An 18,432-nucleotide genomic window follows, 5' to 3' on the forward strand; every position below is an offset into this window, starting at 1 on the left:
TATCCATTTAGTATAACATTTAGCATCACAGCTGAGCCAGGCTCTTGGCTACATATCACTGTTGTAGAGCCACTGTGGAGTGGGGGCAATGTCCTCACTCCAGCATCTTGTGGGCAGAAAAATGGCTTGCAGCCATTGGAAACTAGATGATTGCTTCTACCAAAACAATCAGTGAACAAGGCTTAAAAATGGTGAAAAGGAAGGGTTTTGAGTCCTCTAAAAATCCCCTGGCCATCTTTCAAGCTGGGGGGGGGGAGAGATTGGTAAATTAACCCTGATAGTTATATGTTATGTAATATTTGGGTGACATCTAGAATCCGAAATCTCTAAAGAAGAAAAGGTTTCTAAGAATCTTAGGAGGGACATTTTTGAAAAGTACACAATCCAATTTATTTATATTAATATATTCAGTTTATTTATTGTGGAAGAATATATTCAAACATTACATGAAAGTGTGGAGACTTGAATTCGAAAGCATACTTTTCCTTTAGCATAACATTGTTCCAACTGAAGCTGGAACAGCCTGAAATGTATTGCACGCTGGGGAACTATTCAGTTCAACACAATCTTATTCTGTCTTGCAGATGTCTAAGATAAAAATACACAGTGCATTTGCTCATTGACGGTGGATTCATTATTCCTTGCAGTTTTCCAGTAATTACTAGTTTCTTGGTTTCTTGGTCCCTCCTCATATATAGTCCTCTTTATTTTGTGTCCTCTGCAAGAACATTGTCTTAAGTGTTCTATGGCATTAGATATTAATTGTGCTTGAACTTTTATTTTCTGCCAGTCAGAGTTTTGGTAGGATCTTTCATACAACTACAGTATGTTAGCCATAAGTTAACAGTCTAACCCATCCTCTACCAACCTATATCCCTCCAGATGTTTTGTGCAGCCTAATGGTAGTTGTGGTCCAAAACATCTTGAGGGCACCAGGTTGGTGAAGGGTGGGCTATGCTAGGCTATCCTAGTTGTAATGTTCCCCTGGCAAAAATCAAGAGTAGCCCAGGTGCTCAATGTTCATAGGTCTAGGAACATATGTACTTAAAAAACAGCAACAATCCACATTTGTTGCATAGCCTCAGGTTATGAGGCAGGCTATTTTAGATGAGTGTTTTATATACTTTGGAGGTCTTTAAGCAGAGGCTTGACAACCATATGTCAGGAGTGCTCTGATGGTGTTTCCTGCTTGGCAGGGGGTTGGACTCGATGGCCCTTGTGGTCTCTTCCAACTCTATGATTCTATGATTCTATGATTCTATGATTCTATTCTCTTGGATTCCCCTCCTCCTCCTCCTCCTCTTCTTCTTCTTCTTCTTCTTCTTCTTCTTCTTCTTCTTCTTCGTAATTTATTGAATTTATATACCACCTTATATCCGGGGGTCTCAGGATGGTTCACAGAAATCTCCTTAGGAATTTGTCTTTATTTTAAGAGGACAGAGCCCTGCTTCACCAAGTCAAAACCACCAGCATAAGCACCTTTCTGTATGCATTGTGATGCTGGTGCACATCTCCATCTGTGTTGCAATGATTAGCTGAGCCGTGGTGAACGGTTGCGTGTGTCTCCTTAAGAGAACGGAGATGCATCCGAGGTGGAGGGGTGGACACCAGTTCTTTCTCACATGGGATTTGTTTCCCACAGTTCCAATGGGATGATACCTTCAGTGTGTTTGATTTGACCACATTTAATTGATTGTATCAGAACTCTCCGTGGGCCCAGTGCCTTCTGGATATATTGTTTCATGTGCTTACTTGGGCCAAGTTGTCGTGGTAGTTTTGCTCTCCTATAAGTGAGTTTTTGAACGATTACCATATTCATTCTTTGCCTTCTTTAGCGGTGCCATTTGGCAGAACTCTCTCATTGCATTCTCCCCATTTTATATTTTTGTCTACAGAATAATAATTCAACAGCCCATTCACTGATGCTGGTACCACCTATTGCCCTTGTACCTTTGTCGTACCTGCTATTCCCAAGTGTCTGTTTTGCTTTTGCTGTCCACTGTCGCCATTAAACATGCAGCTGTTTTCCGCTATAGGCATATACAGGCCTTTTGGCTTAGATCAAGTGTGTGTGTGTGTGTGTGTGTGTGTGTAGTACATTTGCTTTCTTTCCATCCCCGTTTTCAGTGATGGCTACAGCTAGGAGGATCCAGTATGTCAGTGGGACATAATTATGAGGTTGTGGGTGGGCAAAGTAATTATGCCTATAGGGGTAGCCATTGTGGTTGCCCTCTAGCTTTTGTTGGGCTTCATCTTGCATTCGTTTCACCCAGCATGGCCAGTGATCAAGTATTGTGAGAGTTATAGCCCAACAATATGTGGAGGGTACCTCATGGGCTACCCTAATGGTACTTCTGCCTGGGTGAGAGGGTGAAACAAACAGTGATCATGTTTTGGGAAACACAGCTTACAAATGAAGAAGTAAATACAGAGCTGGTTTCAGCACAAAGGGTAGAGAGAAGGGCAAGGAAATACAGCAGAATCCCTATCAGTAAGCAGCAGAGCACTGGCTTATTTTCCAGCCAGTATCTTGGCTGTGGCCCATTACAGTACTTGAAAGCTGAGCCACAAAGACAATCTGCATATGAGTCACTCTGAGTTAGTCATCCCAAACTCTCTTTAAGCTGCATCACCACTAGAGATTGCCTGGAACCAGGAGCCCAGAATTCAAGCTCCACTCTTCCTGGAAAAAGCTTTGGGCCGTTCTTTGTGGTTACCCTCTCAGAGGGGGCAACAAAGATGTTGTTGAGCTTCAGGCTAGCATGTTTGTCTTTACATTTGAGTAGACTTGTGTGCATGGCAGTATTTTGATTGAGCTTTGGGTTTCCAGCAGCTGGGGAAGTATTGATCCTAATCCGGTCATAATGAAGCACTTACAAGCCCCAGTGAGACTTAAGTGGGAGACTTCAGCTTGTACATAAGCCTTTTTTGCTACATTAAAATAAAAATGGCATCAATCAGTAGCAAAGGAAGAAGCAGATACCATATCCTCCAATATTTCTCCAATGAAAACAGGGACGTCCCATTCCATAATGATAATTTTACTATTTATACCCCACACATCTTACTGGGTTTCCCCAGACACTCTGGGCAGCTTCCAACATATATAAAAGCATAATAAAACATTAAACCATTTTTTAAAAAATACTTCCTTATACAGCATTGCCTTCAGACTGCTCGGGGGTCAGATAACTCCGTACAGTCCAACATTTCTCCAGTAAAAATAGGGACATCCTAAGGAAAAGTGGGATATTCTGGGATCAAATCAGAAACTGGGACAGCTTATCTAAATCAGGGATGTCCCTGGAAAATAGGGACACTTGGAGAGTTTGAGATACACTGAGGTGGCAGCTGGTGTTCAGGGGCAAAAATTGACAAAGACAGCAGCAGTAGTTTGCAGTTCCGAATGTTTGATTTAACTGGGGTCCGGGTTTTGAGTCTGAGACATGACATGAATGTATTTGGGTTGTTCTGGAGCATGCTCAGAAGACCTACATTAAGTTGTGACCCACCAAGCCAAATATGCCTCACCAGCTATGTATAGGAGGAGGTACCAAAGGCACCTCAGGCACCTGGCAGGCCATACCAAATGGCTTGTGAGCTGTTTTCAGCTTGGTTCAGCACAGTTTATGCAGGCCTGATCAAAGCCATGTGCTTTGGTGCTCAGCCACTAACTTCAGAGCTTCTAAAAACCTATTACAAAAATAGATTTCTAGAACAGACCATTTCAACCACTACTTCTCAGTGTTGGTAGCATGCATAGATGTTCCAGTGTTTGTGTTTGCCACATATGACTTACATCAGAATGGGGCACCTGTGGCTCTTATCATCACACTTCCACTTCCCTCATCCCTGACTATGACCATGCTGGCTGGAGGAGATGGGAACTGGTGTCCAACAGCATTTAGGCCCTCAGATTCCTCATCCCTGACAAAATAAACTACACATAGCCAAATGCTCTGCTAATAACAAAAACAGAAACCAACGGAGCTGATATTGTCAACGGTAATATCGGCTACATTTTTTTGCCCTTTTTGATCACACTTGATCCCCAGTTCAGGAATACCGTATATATTACAGTTAACGACTCTTTCAAAACATATTTCATGAGGAATTTCCTGCAAAAACAAAAGGCACATCATGTTTTCAACAAGAGCCCCTTTAATCCCATTTTGAAAATGAATTGCTATTAGCCAATGGGAATGAATACATTTTTATAGTTGCTAAATCACAGTAGAGTAACTCCATTAGACATGGGGGATATCATTGTCAATTAAATGGTCAAAAACACTGGTTACAGTTTAGACAAAATTAAGCGTTTGTAAATGTCATTTAGCCAGTGGCGTAGCGTGGGTTGTCAGCACCCGGGGCAAGGCAAGTAATTTGCGCCCCCTAACCCGTGGATTTGCGCCCCCTAACCCATGGATTTGCGCCCCCTAACCCCCAGATGTTGCGCCCGGTGCGGCCGGCCCCCCCTGCACCCCCACGCTACGCCACTGCATTTATCTATTATTTCAGTAGGAGAGTGGAGCAGATTCTTAGAGTTACGCTCCTGTGTACACTTGCTTTGAACTCATTGTGGCTTATTTATTTATTTGATTTATTTATTTATTTATATTCCGCCCTTCATCAACAGATCTCAGAACGGTTCACAAGATAAAAGCATAAATAAACAGAAACGACAAAACAATAACCCCCTCCCACAAACACATTTAAAAGATTGTAGAATATTAATCAGCCTACACACACATTCATAGGATTCGTCTGCCACTCTTTCCCACTGAATTCAAAGGGTTTGTAAAGAGAGCTGATTTTGACTAAATGTTTCCTCATTTAACACAGAGACAAATATAATACAAGTATCATACATGGAATCTCTACACTGTTGTCCCTTAGTGCTCCAGGGTAGATTCCCAAGAAAGCCAGGCATGCAGATGAACCATAGAAATTGATGGGTTTGGTGGCACAATCAACAGGTTATAAGGCTGTATGTAACTTTCTCTGGATTATGCCCCAAAGCAGCAAATTTCAAAGTAGAATGCTATTTGCCATGAGCCCGGCCTACTTTATCTTTATCTTTGCTAAAAAATATTGTGTAATGCTAGTGACAGAATCAGTTATGAGATGTTATCCTCCAGCTTGACAACTTCCAGTGGAACAAAACTGATGGAAGAAAACAGTCCAAAGAATGCAAATATTGCCACAGTAGCAAGCAACTTCTGTCATCGTCAGGGAAATAAATGTTGGAACTGTTGCAGTTTTGGAAGTTGCTTGCTACTGTGGTGTTTTGTTAAGTTCTTGGCTCATGTGAAACCCTAGTCGTGAAAACAAGCAACTGATTGCAACATACTATTTGAGCACCAGCTTTGATTTGAAAGGGGGCGGGCAGTGAAGATCAAGAGCCAGTGGTTGTGTAGTGCCAAGATTGTAAGTGGAAATACTCATGTTCAAATCCTCATTCAGCCATGAAGCTCACTGGGTGATCATGATCACAATCTGTTAAAGGGCGGTTGTGGGAAAATAAGTATTACATACACCACCATGAGGTTCCTGGAGAAAATACAGGATACAAATTAATTTTGAAATCAAATACAATTTGTTTCTTTGTTTGTTTGTTATTTTAGAGTTGTCTGTCCTCCCTGTTTCTCCAAGGAGACTCAAGATTGCCAACCAACAGTACTAAAACAGACATAATCTCTGTGCCCCACAATGTAAATGCAAATTAATAGTATCTGATCTGCTTAACAAATAAAAACAGCAAAAACAAACAAACCCCAAATCAAACCTAAACCAGAAAAATTGCACAGTTAACCAAAGCCCTTTCCACAAAGCAAGGTCTAAACACCCATAGAAGTATAGTGACAGAGCCCCTTGGACCTCACTTAGCAAGGCATTCTGTTAAAAATAAGCATACAGGTGTATTGCAAGGATTCTTACAAAGAATGTTGGACTTGGTGAACCTCTGAGTCAGCAAGGCTCTTCTTACTTTCTTAAGCAAGAGTACCTTATTTTGAACCCATCAGGACTGTGCAGACTGTGTAACATGAATGTATGCAGAGTAGGGATTGGGATTATTCCTACTGGCCCTACTTTCTCCCCAGTATATATGTTCAGTGTGACGTCTGGGTCCCCCCCCATGGGTCCCTTATACCTAGGCGGAGTCTATGGGTGCACTGTTTACATATGTATAGGTTATGTACAGACATATTATGTCTGATGTGTATAGGCCATCAGGTGCCAGTTCAGTCCCCGCTCTATGCATGTGCATACTACACAGCCATAAGCATCTGAATAGTCCTAGATTCGTTAAGAGATGCCGATTATGGACTTCATAATGAACTGCTTTGTAAATTTAAAGCACACAAATGAACAATGGGGGAAGCAAAAGTAGAGTTCTGAAGCTGGCCCATACTTCCATCAGAGGACTCAGGAAGGAGTACACTTTGGTATACCATTTTCCAAAGCACTGTACTTTTGCATGCCAGTTGTTGAGGAGCCACAGTGAGGAAAGGTTTTCTTGCCCTGGTGGGTAGCTGGCTGGCCACTGTGGGAAGAAGAAGAATGGTGGATCTTCAATTTGCTCTCTCAAGACTCTTTTTACACTGTAAATCTCTACTAAACTGTGGAATGAAATTGGGGATGGAGGCATGCAGGCAAGATTGGTGGGTAAGATCAAGCCATAGAATGAAAAGTAGGGAAGAACAGGAGATCTGGCATACGTATTTTTTGTCCAGAAAGGCAAACCATCTCCATCACTGTAACACTTTTTAGTAGATGTAAGGATTCAGCTTACAAGGAGAAACAACAGCTTGAAAGTTCTTAGTTCAACTTTCTTTGTTTCTGTAATACTCGCTAATAAATGAGGCAAAACGGGGTGGGGGTGGAGGTGGAAATAGCATGTGGGAAGCTCTCCTACATAGAGACTTTCATTCCCCAACTCTCTGCTTGAATGCTTTTACTATAAGCACAAACATAGTTCAGGTCACCAGGTCAGAAAGCTGGGTGCTGCCCGGAGCATGCTTGCTGAACATTAGTAACCTCTCAATTTTCAGATAGTCCCAAGAAATCCTTTCTCCGTCATCTTTCATTTTAACTTTTGCCTGCTGTCTGCTGAACTCTGACTACTGAAGTTTGAGTGGAAAAACCTACTTGGAATGGAAATTGCCTAGCATTGCTTTTCTGGTGGGACTGCCAAATCAGATCAGAATGATGTGGATTGCTTCCTATTAGTTTAAATTAATAGCAGGTACCAGCATTTGCTGTGATATCAGATCATGCAATGTACTTGAACAAAAGTTATGCAAGCCCTGGGATGGATTCTATTTTCATAGGAAGACAAAAGAAAAGAAAAGAAAAGAAAGCTTCAGAAAATGGTACTTAATTATGTTACTGAGAACCATGGTTCTTTTTGTTTTTGTTTTTTTAGGACGATGCTTTGCAGTCCTGTAAACATTGAAGGGGTCAGGTCTATGGAGGAGCAAATCCACTTGGCTTAAACCTTCAGGCAGTGTTGAGATTCTTTGCCAGAGAGGTGTGTGGTCTTCCACCCTCTTTTCAGAAAGAGTGGTGCACATATAGTGAGAGGCAAATAGGTTTACTTAGTCCAAGTGGAGACACTTGTTTGAACCATGCCTTTCTGCAAAAAAAGTAATATAATATATTCAGTTTAATAACAATGGGGTTCAACTCATTCAATGCTAGGGAGCTATTCACCATTGCAACAAGGTTTGTGAATTTCCCTTCCCCCCTTGTACAGACTTGTGAGCAAGCCCCATTGGAATAAGTAGAGCTTAGTTCTAAGGATCAGGGTGCAACACATTTGTTTTTATTTGTTACAATGGTATGTAGTTTTGTGTTCTTACACTGCAAACTAACCTGTGATCCTCAGATGAAGGGCAGGATAGAAATTAAATAAATAATGACCAAATCATACTGAAAGCAAAAAAGACTTTACTGTTACCAAATTGTCCCGTTGGTTGCATACAGAGCTGCATAGGAAATAGAATCATAGAATTGCAGAATTGGGAGGGACCACAAGGATCATCTAGTCCAACCCTCTGCAAGGCAGGAATAATTTGCCCAACATGAGGCTCGAATTCACAACTCTGAGATTGAGAGTCTTGTGCTCTACCAATTGAGCTAGAATTGCTGTACTCTGGAAGTACACTTATTGAATTGTTGAAAAATAGACAAATCCCTCAGGCTAGCTTTACTCTGAACATGGGTGGCCATGACTACAAATTGGTGTCATTTAAGTGCATAGTGTATGCACTGTGTGAAGAAGAACACCAACCAGAACTATGCACAGCATTCTGTGAATAGGACTCATAACATAAGTAGAAAAGATTGTGGCAACTACAGTTTTTAAGTAAGTTTGCATACACCCTAACTTTGGCTGGGTTGAGACCCCTATATAGAACTGGACTCAGCAACTGATAACTCCCATTGGTAACAATAGTGATAGTTTCACACACCAGTCACCCTTGCAACTTGCTTGAAGTTAACTACAGTGGTGCCTCGCAAGACGAAATTAATCCGTTCCACGAGTCTCTTCGTCTTGCGGTTTTTTCGTCTTGCGAAGCACGGCTATTAGCGGCTTAGCGGCTATTAACGGCTTAGCGGCTTTAAGAAAAAGGAAACAAACTCTCAAGAACTCGCAAGATGATTCGTCTTGTGAAGCAAGCCCATAGGGAAATTTGTCTTGCAGAACGACTCAAAAAACGGAAAACTCTTTTGTCTTGCGCGTTTTTCGTCTTGCAAGGCATTCATCTTGTGAGGTACCACTGTAACTCTGTAGGCAGGTGGTGTTAATTCATGGGACTGTCTAAGAATAAGGATGACCTATCAAAGGAAATCCGTGCATTCCAAGAAGCATTCCAGGAGACATTTTGTGAATGGAAGAAGTTTATGCCAGAAATTGGCTTTTAAAGAACATAGATACTGTATAAGACAAGTGCAAGATTAGCATCTGTAGCTCCGTCGTCTCTACCCAAACCAGCAATCTGTTCTAGGCTACGAGCTGGGGAAAAGGTTTCAGGTTTTACTAGCCATCTGGTTTACCTATTGGTATACCAGTGGTAATAAATGACATCAGTATTTTCACAACCAAATGACATTGGTGGGATTCTATTACACCAGGGATATTTGGGTATATGAGCCCAAAGACGTTTCTAGTTAACAAGGTTACTGGTATTGACTTTGCTGAGTTAATAACAGATGTAGCAACCAATGTATGAATTTCAGTTTTTCCACAACACTGGGAAAAATGAGAGCTTCTATCCATGCCCACCAGACTAATGAGTCTCAAGTGTTTTATTTCCATTGCAGACAAATTAAGGGAGAAGGAAGGGGGCTTACCATGCCTTAGGCTTTATGCCATCAGAAGCCTCAGCATATCAAACCAATAGGAAATTTATTTTTATTTTTGAGGTTTAACATTCCCTGTGTAGATGAGATCTTCAAAAGAGCTTAGTTCACCATTTAGGCATCTGCCTAAACATTAAGGGAAGAGCTTCCCCCTGTTGAGTTCTTTGAAAAGCTAGTCTTACTGCAGTCTCACAGCCCTTTTCAAGGGTGGTGAAGGTGAATTTACTTCAAAGACTGCTTTGAGCTTCAAACCTCCTGTGTGATATCTTTATAGTCTGCTGTTTTAAAAATATACCATTTGTAGGTGAGTGAAATGGAAGGGAAGAATAGGATATTGTGGCTCTTGATCCTTGCATTTGTTCATCTATTCTGCTATGCCAAAAGGGGCCAGAGCCATTAGGTTGTTGCTTAATGCCTCCTTAAAGAATGGCTATCATGTGAGTCATCTGTGGGTCCTTTTGATTGAAGGTAATTATGAGCTATTCAGAAATATACTTTTTGGGAACACTGTTGAATCTGCTGTGGCCTTTGTAACCATTGATCCTCTCTGTCTGACAGAGTTGGAGTTGGAGGAATTCCTACTTTTTGAGAAGATTCCAGAAGGTGGTGGTGGTAGCTTGCTGCTGTATTTTCCCATAGGGCGCTATACAGTTCTATGCTGACTCCTATCCTTTTCAACATTTATGTGAAGCCACCAAGAGAGGTATCTGGAAGGCATGGCATTCAGTGCAATCAATGTGTGGTTGTCACACACTTGCTTCCCTCCTTTCTGTCACATACAACTGAGGTGACTTACTGCATATCACTGATGAGTTGGATAGGGGCCAATAAATTGAAGCCGATTAAAGATAAAACGGGTAATGATGGTAGGAAAATCTCTTGTTCAGGATAGTGGATAGTGCCATTATATAGTTTAACCACTAGATGGCAATCTAATTAGTTGTATCTGCATGGAGTCAGGAGGAGCTGAGATGTTAAATACCTTGCTTGGCTTTGTGACCTCTTCCATGAGAGGTGAATAGCTATTCTGTTTCTTCTCTTTAGTTGGAGGGACTTTGCCACTGCTGTACTTGCCTTGGTGACTTTTGTATTAGATTATTTCAATGCACTCTGTATGATATGGCTCTGAAGACTGCCAGGAAATTACTGCTAGCCGAGAAAGACTACTGTGGGCAGGAGGAACATATTACAACTGCTTTTAAACATCAGCACTCCGAAAAAGGTCGCTTACAAGTGCAATTCAGCATGATAGTGAGAGAGAACCATGGCTAGTCATAGAATACAAATTTGGACTAGATGAATCGGTGTTCCGACACAGTAGAAGAAGGCCTCATCTCATATGCTTCTATTAACAACTAAATAAGTTTTAAACTGTTTTGGAAGCATAGCTGAGAAGAGATCTAGAAATGTAATACAAACATATACACCTACATAATGCATAACATAAATAGTGTGCCTGAAGAAAATATTAGGGCCGCCACAATGAATCATAAGAGTAATTAATATAATGCAAAATATTTTATACATTCTATATAAACATTATAATTATTTATTGCCCATATAAAATGAAAGCATCATCCATGCAACTAATAAAATCATCCACAACTGGGTTATGAGACTATTTCTGGCTATGATAGATGGGATATATTCCCTCATAAACCTGAATCAACGTTCCCAAACTTCTACCTACCGTTATTGAAAGGCTCAACCAAAACAGAATAAAATATAAAAATATGTAATATTATGGGAAAACTGCAGCAGGGCTTGAAAAACATCTAATACCAGTTTCCTCAAATGTTGCTGCTAGCACTTAGAATGTGTGTGCGCATGCGTGTGTATGTGCATGTCGCACACACATACTGTTCTGTGAAGGCTTAGTAACTAAGATTGTGGAAAAAAGCTATCAGTACATCCTAGAGCAAAGAATTGAAAGCCTAGATGTAACTTAAATGACTCATCTAATCAATTTAACAATATGAGGGGAAAGAAATGTAAGTTGTAGCTGGCTCTAAATTTGAGAAATAATGGCTCCTCTTAATTAATCAGGTGTCTTCTTCCATTATTATTATTATTATTATTATTATTATTATTACTACTACTACTACTACTACTACTACTACTACTACTACTAAGGTTTGCAGTGGTTTGGCCCATTAATCAGCCCACCAGGATTTGCCTCTAAAAGAAAGAAAGCAAAAAGCAGACTGAGAGGAGGACAATGTGAAAGTAAGCTGAAAGAGGGAGGGAGAAGCTTTGACTCACCTGTGCTTCCTCAGCAGCCAGGGAAGAGAGCAGCAAGCCCCAAAGGCGAGAGAGCAGAAGAAGCTGCAGCAGAAGCCCTGCCGAGCCCAGACTGCCACAACTGGTGGAGGTCTCCCATACCAGAAGCCAAGACAAACAACTGGGGGAAGCAACTTCCAGAGAGGTATTCCAAACAGGGAAGACTACAAAACCTGAACATCTTTCCAGCTGGCACCCTCGGGTGAGGCCTGAGAATCCAAAACAAGGTCAGCCACCATTTGGACTTCAAAGTGCCCCAGGGATGGAGAAAGTCCCCTGTGAGGGTTTAGTTCTCCCCCTGCCCTTTGCAGCTAGGAGCTGATGACAAACCTGACAATAAGAACACAGTGAAAACTCAAGACCGTGTTGAATAGTTGGACATAAACTCTTTCACGCCTGTGTCCAGATAAACTTTTATCTGGATAATTATGTTTACAATATAATGGAGAGAAACTTGGTATGGCCTGAAGTTGTGAAAGACAAAATGTGGTCCAATGAATAGTGTTAGACTTGGATGTGAATATGTGAGTTTTAGTCAAGTTAGTGTCCATTGAGTGCCTTTGAGTTACTGTAGCTGTTCTAGGCCTCAGGGATTTAATCAGGATTTAATTTATAGTGTTATACTTTTATTACCAGAAAAGGAAAGCTTCTAGTGCTTGCCTAATGTATTGTCTCCACCATCTCCACAAACAGATTTGTAGTCTTTTTCTTGGCATAAAGAGGCTAGCATAGAAGGAACTTAGTACTTCAGGGCCTGAAGCCGTTTCTTGAAACTTGTGTGTTTACTTGTCTGTGAGTGGAAATTATAATTGCCTTTGTTGGCTTCTGTTCCACTGAAAAATTCCCATGTATATTAAATACTCGCAGTTGGATAGCTCATGCCAAAGAGTGTTTTGTACCCCAATCCTAAGCCTCGTCTATGAAAGTAACTTCCATTGAATGTTGGCCTTAGACCAGGGGTCAGCAAACTTTTTCAGCAGGGGGCTGGTTCACTGTCCCTCAGACCATGTGGTGGGCTGGACTGTATTTTTTTTTTTGGGGGGGGGGGAGATGAACAAATTCCTATGCCCCACAAATAACCCAGAGATGCATTTTAAATAAAAGGACACATTCTACTCATGTAAAAACACGTGGATTCCCAGACCGTCCGCAGGCTGGATTTAGAAGGCGATTGGGCCGGATCCGGCCCCTGGGCCTTAGTTTGCCTACCCCTCCCTTAGACTTTCTGCCAAGATAGGTTTCGTCAACTTGGTGCTTTTTAGATGGCTTGGGCTGCAACTCCCTTCATTCATGAGTATTGGCAATGCTGGTTGGAGCAGATAGGAGTTGTAGTGCAAAACTCTGGGAGGCACCAGGTTGGGAGAGGTTGTTCTAAAAAGTTAGTAGCAGGCCCACCCTTTGGGGGGCATAAACTTCAGTTTTAAAATAACATTGGGGGTAGGGAAATGCTGGTCACTCTCTAATCTGGTGTCTGAAGCCACTTTGCCATGCCTCATATAATAGGGCATCCTTGGATTCCACTGAATGAAGTCAATATACTTCATAGTTAGAGCTTGTTCTTTCTTCATGTTTTTAATCCTTGCGAACGTTGGAATTATTTGTGGGCATTGACATGAAAAATCCACATCAATGTAGCAGGAAGATTATTTGGGTAGGGTATAGGGATGCTTAGTAAATTCCCCCCATTTGAATTTCTCTGTATATTTTGGTGCTGAATAATCTGATCTTGTTTGCAGAGTGGCACTGACACATTAGCGATTTGCAGTTCTTCTCTCTCTTTTGTTTTATTTCTGTACCTTGTCTAAGTATGCTGTGCATCTGCAGTTTGGTTCAGTCTTCAGCCACATCTCTCCCCATTGTTATTGATTATCAAAGTACACAAGCACATATGTGCATTAATTAAAAACTGAACCAAAAGGGAGTCTTGGTATGACTGCATGGGGACTGTAAAGTGCAGCAAACTGGGCATGTACCAATTCCAAAATTGATTTTAGAAATTCTCCAAGTTAAAATAGGAAGGCAGGTGGAGTGGAACATGAGCCAGATCCAACCCACAAAACAATAACAGAAGGGGACATCTGCTCATCCATAGTGGGATACTAGATTTCTGTCAGCTCCTGCTCACAGATATTGTCTGCAAAATTCACATGCCTTTTTATTCCAATGGTAACACTTTCCATATGGGGAATTGCTTCAGTGAACTCTCACTAAGAATACAACTTGTGCTGCAACCAGCCCAATATGAGTTTTTGCAGTAAAAGCAAGAGAAAAAGCTTTTTATTGGACAGTGCCATTTCAGGTGAGAAAAAGTGTGTGTGTGTGTGTTATGTAAAAATATTCTTCCATTAAAAGTTTTCTGTGTCTGAGGGAAAGGGGAGGGGGAAGCACAAAAGATGAGATCAAATATTCTTGTTCAGATCCTCCTTGGCATTCCTGCCTTTAGTGTAGATGAGTTTGCTGCATCCCCTCACTCCTCACTTGGGCTGGGCAATATATCGATATATTGTCCAAAATTGGTTTGAAGTCCATATTGTGATATTGGTTTCATAATTTTTGACCTCGCAATATATTGTGAGTCTCTCTCTCTCTCTCTCTCTCTCTCTCTCTCTCTGTGTGTGTGTGTGTGAGAGAGAGAGAGAGAGAGATGCAAAAAAACCATGGGGAAAACCATGAAGCCAGCTCAGGCGTCTCTTGTTTCCTGCAGCCCCTGTTAACTCTGCCTGCCCAGCTCTCCCCTGCTTCATGCAGGGGACAGCGAATCACAAAAGCAGGGGCTGGCAAAAATCACAATACAGGAAAAACCATGAAGCAAGCACAATACCAAATCAAACACATCTTTAAGAAAAATACACTAAGGATGAACCCTACAAGAGAAGTATTAAATATTATTGGATTCTGGGTAATACAGGAAACTGGTTCTGTTCATGGAGCAATTGGGATTATATTTGCCCTTCTGTGATTTTAACACAGATATTGATGATTAACTTCTACCAGACACAGTATTTCTTATGTAAATATTCAAATGCAATCATGGCTGATTAGACAACTCAAACGTTCCTCCCTTAGCTTAGCCTTTGTTTTCATTCAAACATTACATAAGGTATCCTTGATAACACCAGTGTCATGCAGCCTTGCTTTCCTTTTATGCCATCTTTAAATTACGCTCGATAGTTAGAGGCCATCTTTAGTTAGAGCAGTTTTTAGAGGTTAATCCAAGCTAAGGTAATTTAAATATTGGCAGAGAGCTGTAGACCAGGCGTCCATAAAACCCCTGTACAAAGTGAAGAGATTGATTTTCTTTTTGCTAATAAAAACAAACAGTTGCGTCTCCCATATGGTATCCTCTTGTAAAATATTTACATCTGAAAGGCACCCAGATACTTACTGAGGACTGCAACTTAAACCAGTGTTTCCCAAACTTTTTTGGGCAACGGCACACCTGTTTAATGAAAAAAATCTCGCGGCACACCACCATTACAGCCCCGTGATGTCAGCGCGCAGCGTCACGCCGGGAGGGACGCACGAAAGTGAAAGTTTTTTCCCTCCCCCTTGCCGGGGAACCTCCAAGCTTTGGGGGTGGGAGGAGGCAGCAGAGCGAGGGACTGAGGGACGGCGGCAACTGAGGCGGCGGCTGTTGTGGTGGCGGCGATAGCGGGTGGAGGAGGGGGCGGCGGCGGGGCTTGAGGAGCCGTCGCCGGGAGTTGCTGCTGCTGTTGTTGCTGCGGCTGCCCGGACATGCCGGCCTCCTCCTCCTCCGCTGTCTCGCGCTCCTCCCTTTTGCACGCGCTGCCCCGCCGCTCGGCACCACCACCGCGGAGCCGCCCCCGGCTCGACGCGGATCCTCACCGCCGCCGCCTCTCACCGCCCGACTCGCCCGCCTCCCTCCCACGGCACACCAGCCAACGTCTCACGGCACAGTAGTGTGCCGCGGAACACCGGTTGGGAAACACTGACTTAAACCATGTTGGTAAGAAGGAAGAGGGCAATAAGAAAGGCTCTTAGCCCAGCTTCTGGATCCCCCTCCCTTTTCATGTTGCATATAAAGCAGGGGCTATGGGCCACCTTCTGCTCCCACAATAAAGGCAAGTAATCTTTCCTAGTTTATGCAGGCTTGAAAATAATAGTATCTGATTAATATTTTAAAAAATAATAAAAATAAAGCAGTTGTCAGCAAGCACTGTTACATGAAGCTTGAGATTTTAATTCTACAGAGCTTGCCTGCTTTCATGACAAGTGTTGTTTTCTCCCTATGAGTATGGCAGGGGAAGTATTTGACCCCCCCACCCTGTTTTCAGTGTTGTTATGGAAATTTTTGAAGTGCAGGTACTGTCCTAACAGCCCCCACAACCCTGCTACCAAGGGTGGGCAAAAATGCAGGGAGCTGTGTTAATTGTGCGTGCTTATATCTATATGATCAGAAGGTTGGCAGTTCGAATCCCCACAATGAGGTAAGCTCCCGTTGCTTGGTCCCAGCTCTGCCAACCTAGCAGTTTGAAAGCATGCCAAAAGTGCAAGTAGATAAATAGGTGCCGCTCCGGCAGGAAGGTAAACAGCTGCTCTGGTTTTGCCAGAAGCAACTTAGTCCTGCTGGCCACATGACCCGGAAAAACTGCAGACAAATGTTGGCTCCCTCAGCCAGTAAAGCGAGATGAGCGCCGCAACCCCAGAGTCGTTTGCGACTGGACTTAACTGTCAGGGGTCCTTTACCTTTTTTATATCTATATGACACACACACACACACACACAGAGAGAGAGAGAGAGAGAGAGAGAGAGTAGAAGTAGTAGTATATAGCATAATGTCCAATTTATCAGGACCTGCTGATTGCCCTTGTATAGTGAGCTTGCCTTCTTCTCTGACTGCCTCCATACTAATTTGCCACAAACAATTGTAAAACTTGAAAGTCTTATTATCAGCTCATTTGGTTGCCAAGGTCCGCCACTGGCACTCTAGCAGATGATGTCATTGCTCCTATTTTGAAAAAAGTCCCACCGCTGTCTGTTTTGCCTCAAATTGTCCTACATCTTCTGGTCACATTCATGCAGGCTAAAATAATGTATCATGCCAAACCTTAGTTTATTAAGCTTGGCAGTATATCCAGGTTGACAAACAGTAGCTTGTGACTGGCAGGCACACCAGAATAAAAAGCATGTTTGGTGTGATGTCTCAGTTGACACACCTTGGTTACAACTGTTACTTCCTCTCTGAAGACTGCCAAAGCATAGAGACAGGAATGGATGGAAAACGTAAAATCCACAATGAGCTATCACTGCTAGTTCCTTAAACAGGGCTGGCTCAGCACTCTAATCTATCCATAGCCCAGCTCTGGCTGGTTGGTTCCCTATATATAGTAGATCCCAGTACGGGTAGTAAAAACATTACTTTTATATGGGAAATGATTAACAAGACTAATTTACATCTGTTTCATCTGAATTCTGTTTCAAACCACCTGCAGTTCCCTCCCTATGTCTTCTTGAACCCAGTACTTCAGCAGCAGCTGATTCAGACTCAGGAAGAAAACCATGCCCTTCTACCATAAGCTGGCCCCCTTTTCAAGGAGAGTCAGAATGACACCCTTGGATACAGCTTAAGCAGCAGTAGTGTAACCCATAGCCAGATACATGCTTGGGAACAAAGACAATCATGCCCTCAATAACACCGTTCTGTTATTATTGGCATCACATAATTCGACACAGGTCGCTGGTCCTGGTCTAGGTCCAGCTAATATGGCATTAGCTGGCCTTGATGCTGAACGAGGTCCCATCAAATACATGAGGTATATACAGAGGTGCTGAGTCACTCTGCTTTGCAGTACGTATACATTGCCGAAAATGGGAACCAAAATAATTCTCTTATGAAATGATCTAGTTGGAATCTGGCACTGTTGCACGCACAGAATGGCTGCTGCTGGAGTGGAAGTGAGTGCTAATAGGAGAGAGAATGAGATCTCTGCCTATTTCCACCTCCCCCCTAAAATCAGCTCCAGAGAGTTGGGGGACCCTCCAGAACAAAGTGGAAGGTGGTGTATGTGTGTGTGTGTGTAGTCTGTAGCTAGCAGTCTCTTTTGCTAGATCAAACTACCTTCTGTGAGAACAAGGACCTCAACTGCATCCCACCATTTTCTTCTTCTTTTACTTCACTAGATTTTTTTTTTTTAACATTATTTGGTGGTTGGATGCTTTCCCACACACGATAAAAAGGCTATTTCCTCTTTCAGTTATTTATCATCAAGATCTTGAAGCACATGTTGCTGTTTAAGTGGGAACAATTATGTACTCTTGGTGGGAGGCTGTAATGTTCTTTTGTAAGGTGGAGCCAAAAGATGGTCCAGGAAAGCTGTATCTCTTTATTACATGGAATGCTTGGATTTGGTTGTACAGTTTATATAGCAAATAATAAATTGTCAGGAGCTGGGAAGTGAGAAACACCCACCCATCTCTCCCCAAGATGTGGGGGGGGGAGGGAGAGAAATGCCTTTATTGGCTAGAAAGAGTGTCGGGATTAATAGTTAAAACACCACATGAACCTCACAGTGGTCTGATTTTCTGAGTAAGGGGTTTCCTCTTGACATGCACATATGGAAAACATGGTGTATAAATAACAGGATCTCTAGTTTTTCTTAGGAAACCATTCCTTTTAAAAAAACCAACAACATTAGTATGGCAGGCTAGTACAATGCTTTCAGATTGTACTGTTCTCTTCATATTTTAGGCCATCGCCTTCTAGGATTTGAACTGATCTGATCTTATTAGAAAAAGTAAATCTACAATTCTAAGCATACTTACTTA

The 18,432-nt window shown here is 42.2% G+C and overlaps 1 protein-coding gene across 13 annotated transcripts in view; it reads left to right on the forward strand.

Moving 5' to 3' along the window:
- KALRN (kalirin RhoGEF kinase) overlaps positions 1-18,432 on the forward strand; it is a 508,727-nt gene that overhangs the window by 68,955 nt on the left and 421,340 nt on the right. For 7 of the 13 annotated variants that reach the window (XM_082234876.1, XM_082234882.1, XM_082234887.1 and 4 more), the window contains exon 2: positions 11,643-11,873. The exons of 4 other annotated variants lie outside the window; for them this stretch is intronic. In XM_082234876.1, the coding sequence (XP_082091002.1) occupies positions 11,643-11,873 (231 nt within the window). The remainder of the gene's footprint in view (positions 1-11,642; positions 11,874-18,432) is intronic. 2 more of the 13 variants (XM_082234886.1, XM_082234881.1) reach the window with 1 other exon arrangement.

The sequence above is a fragment of the Podarcis vaucheri genome (genome assembly GCF_965113315.1).
Source record: "Podarcis vaucheri genome assembly, chromosome: 1".
Taxonomy (NCBI): domain Eukaryota; kingdom Metazoa; phylum Chordata; class Lepidosauria; order Squamata; family Lacertidae; genus Podarcis; species Podarcis vaucheri.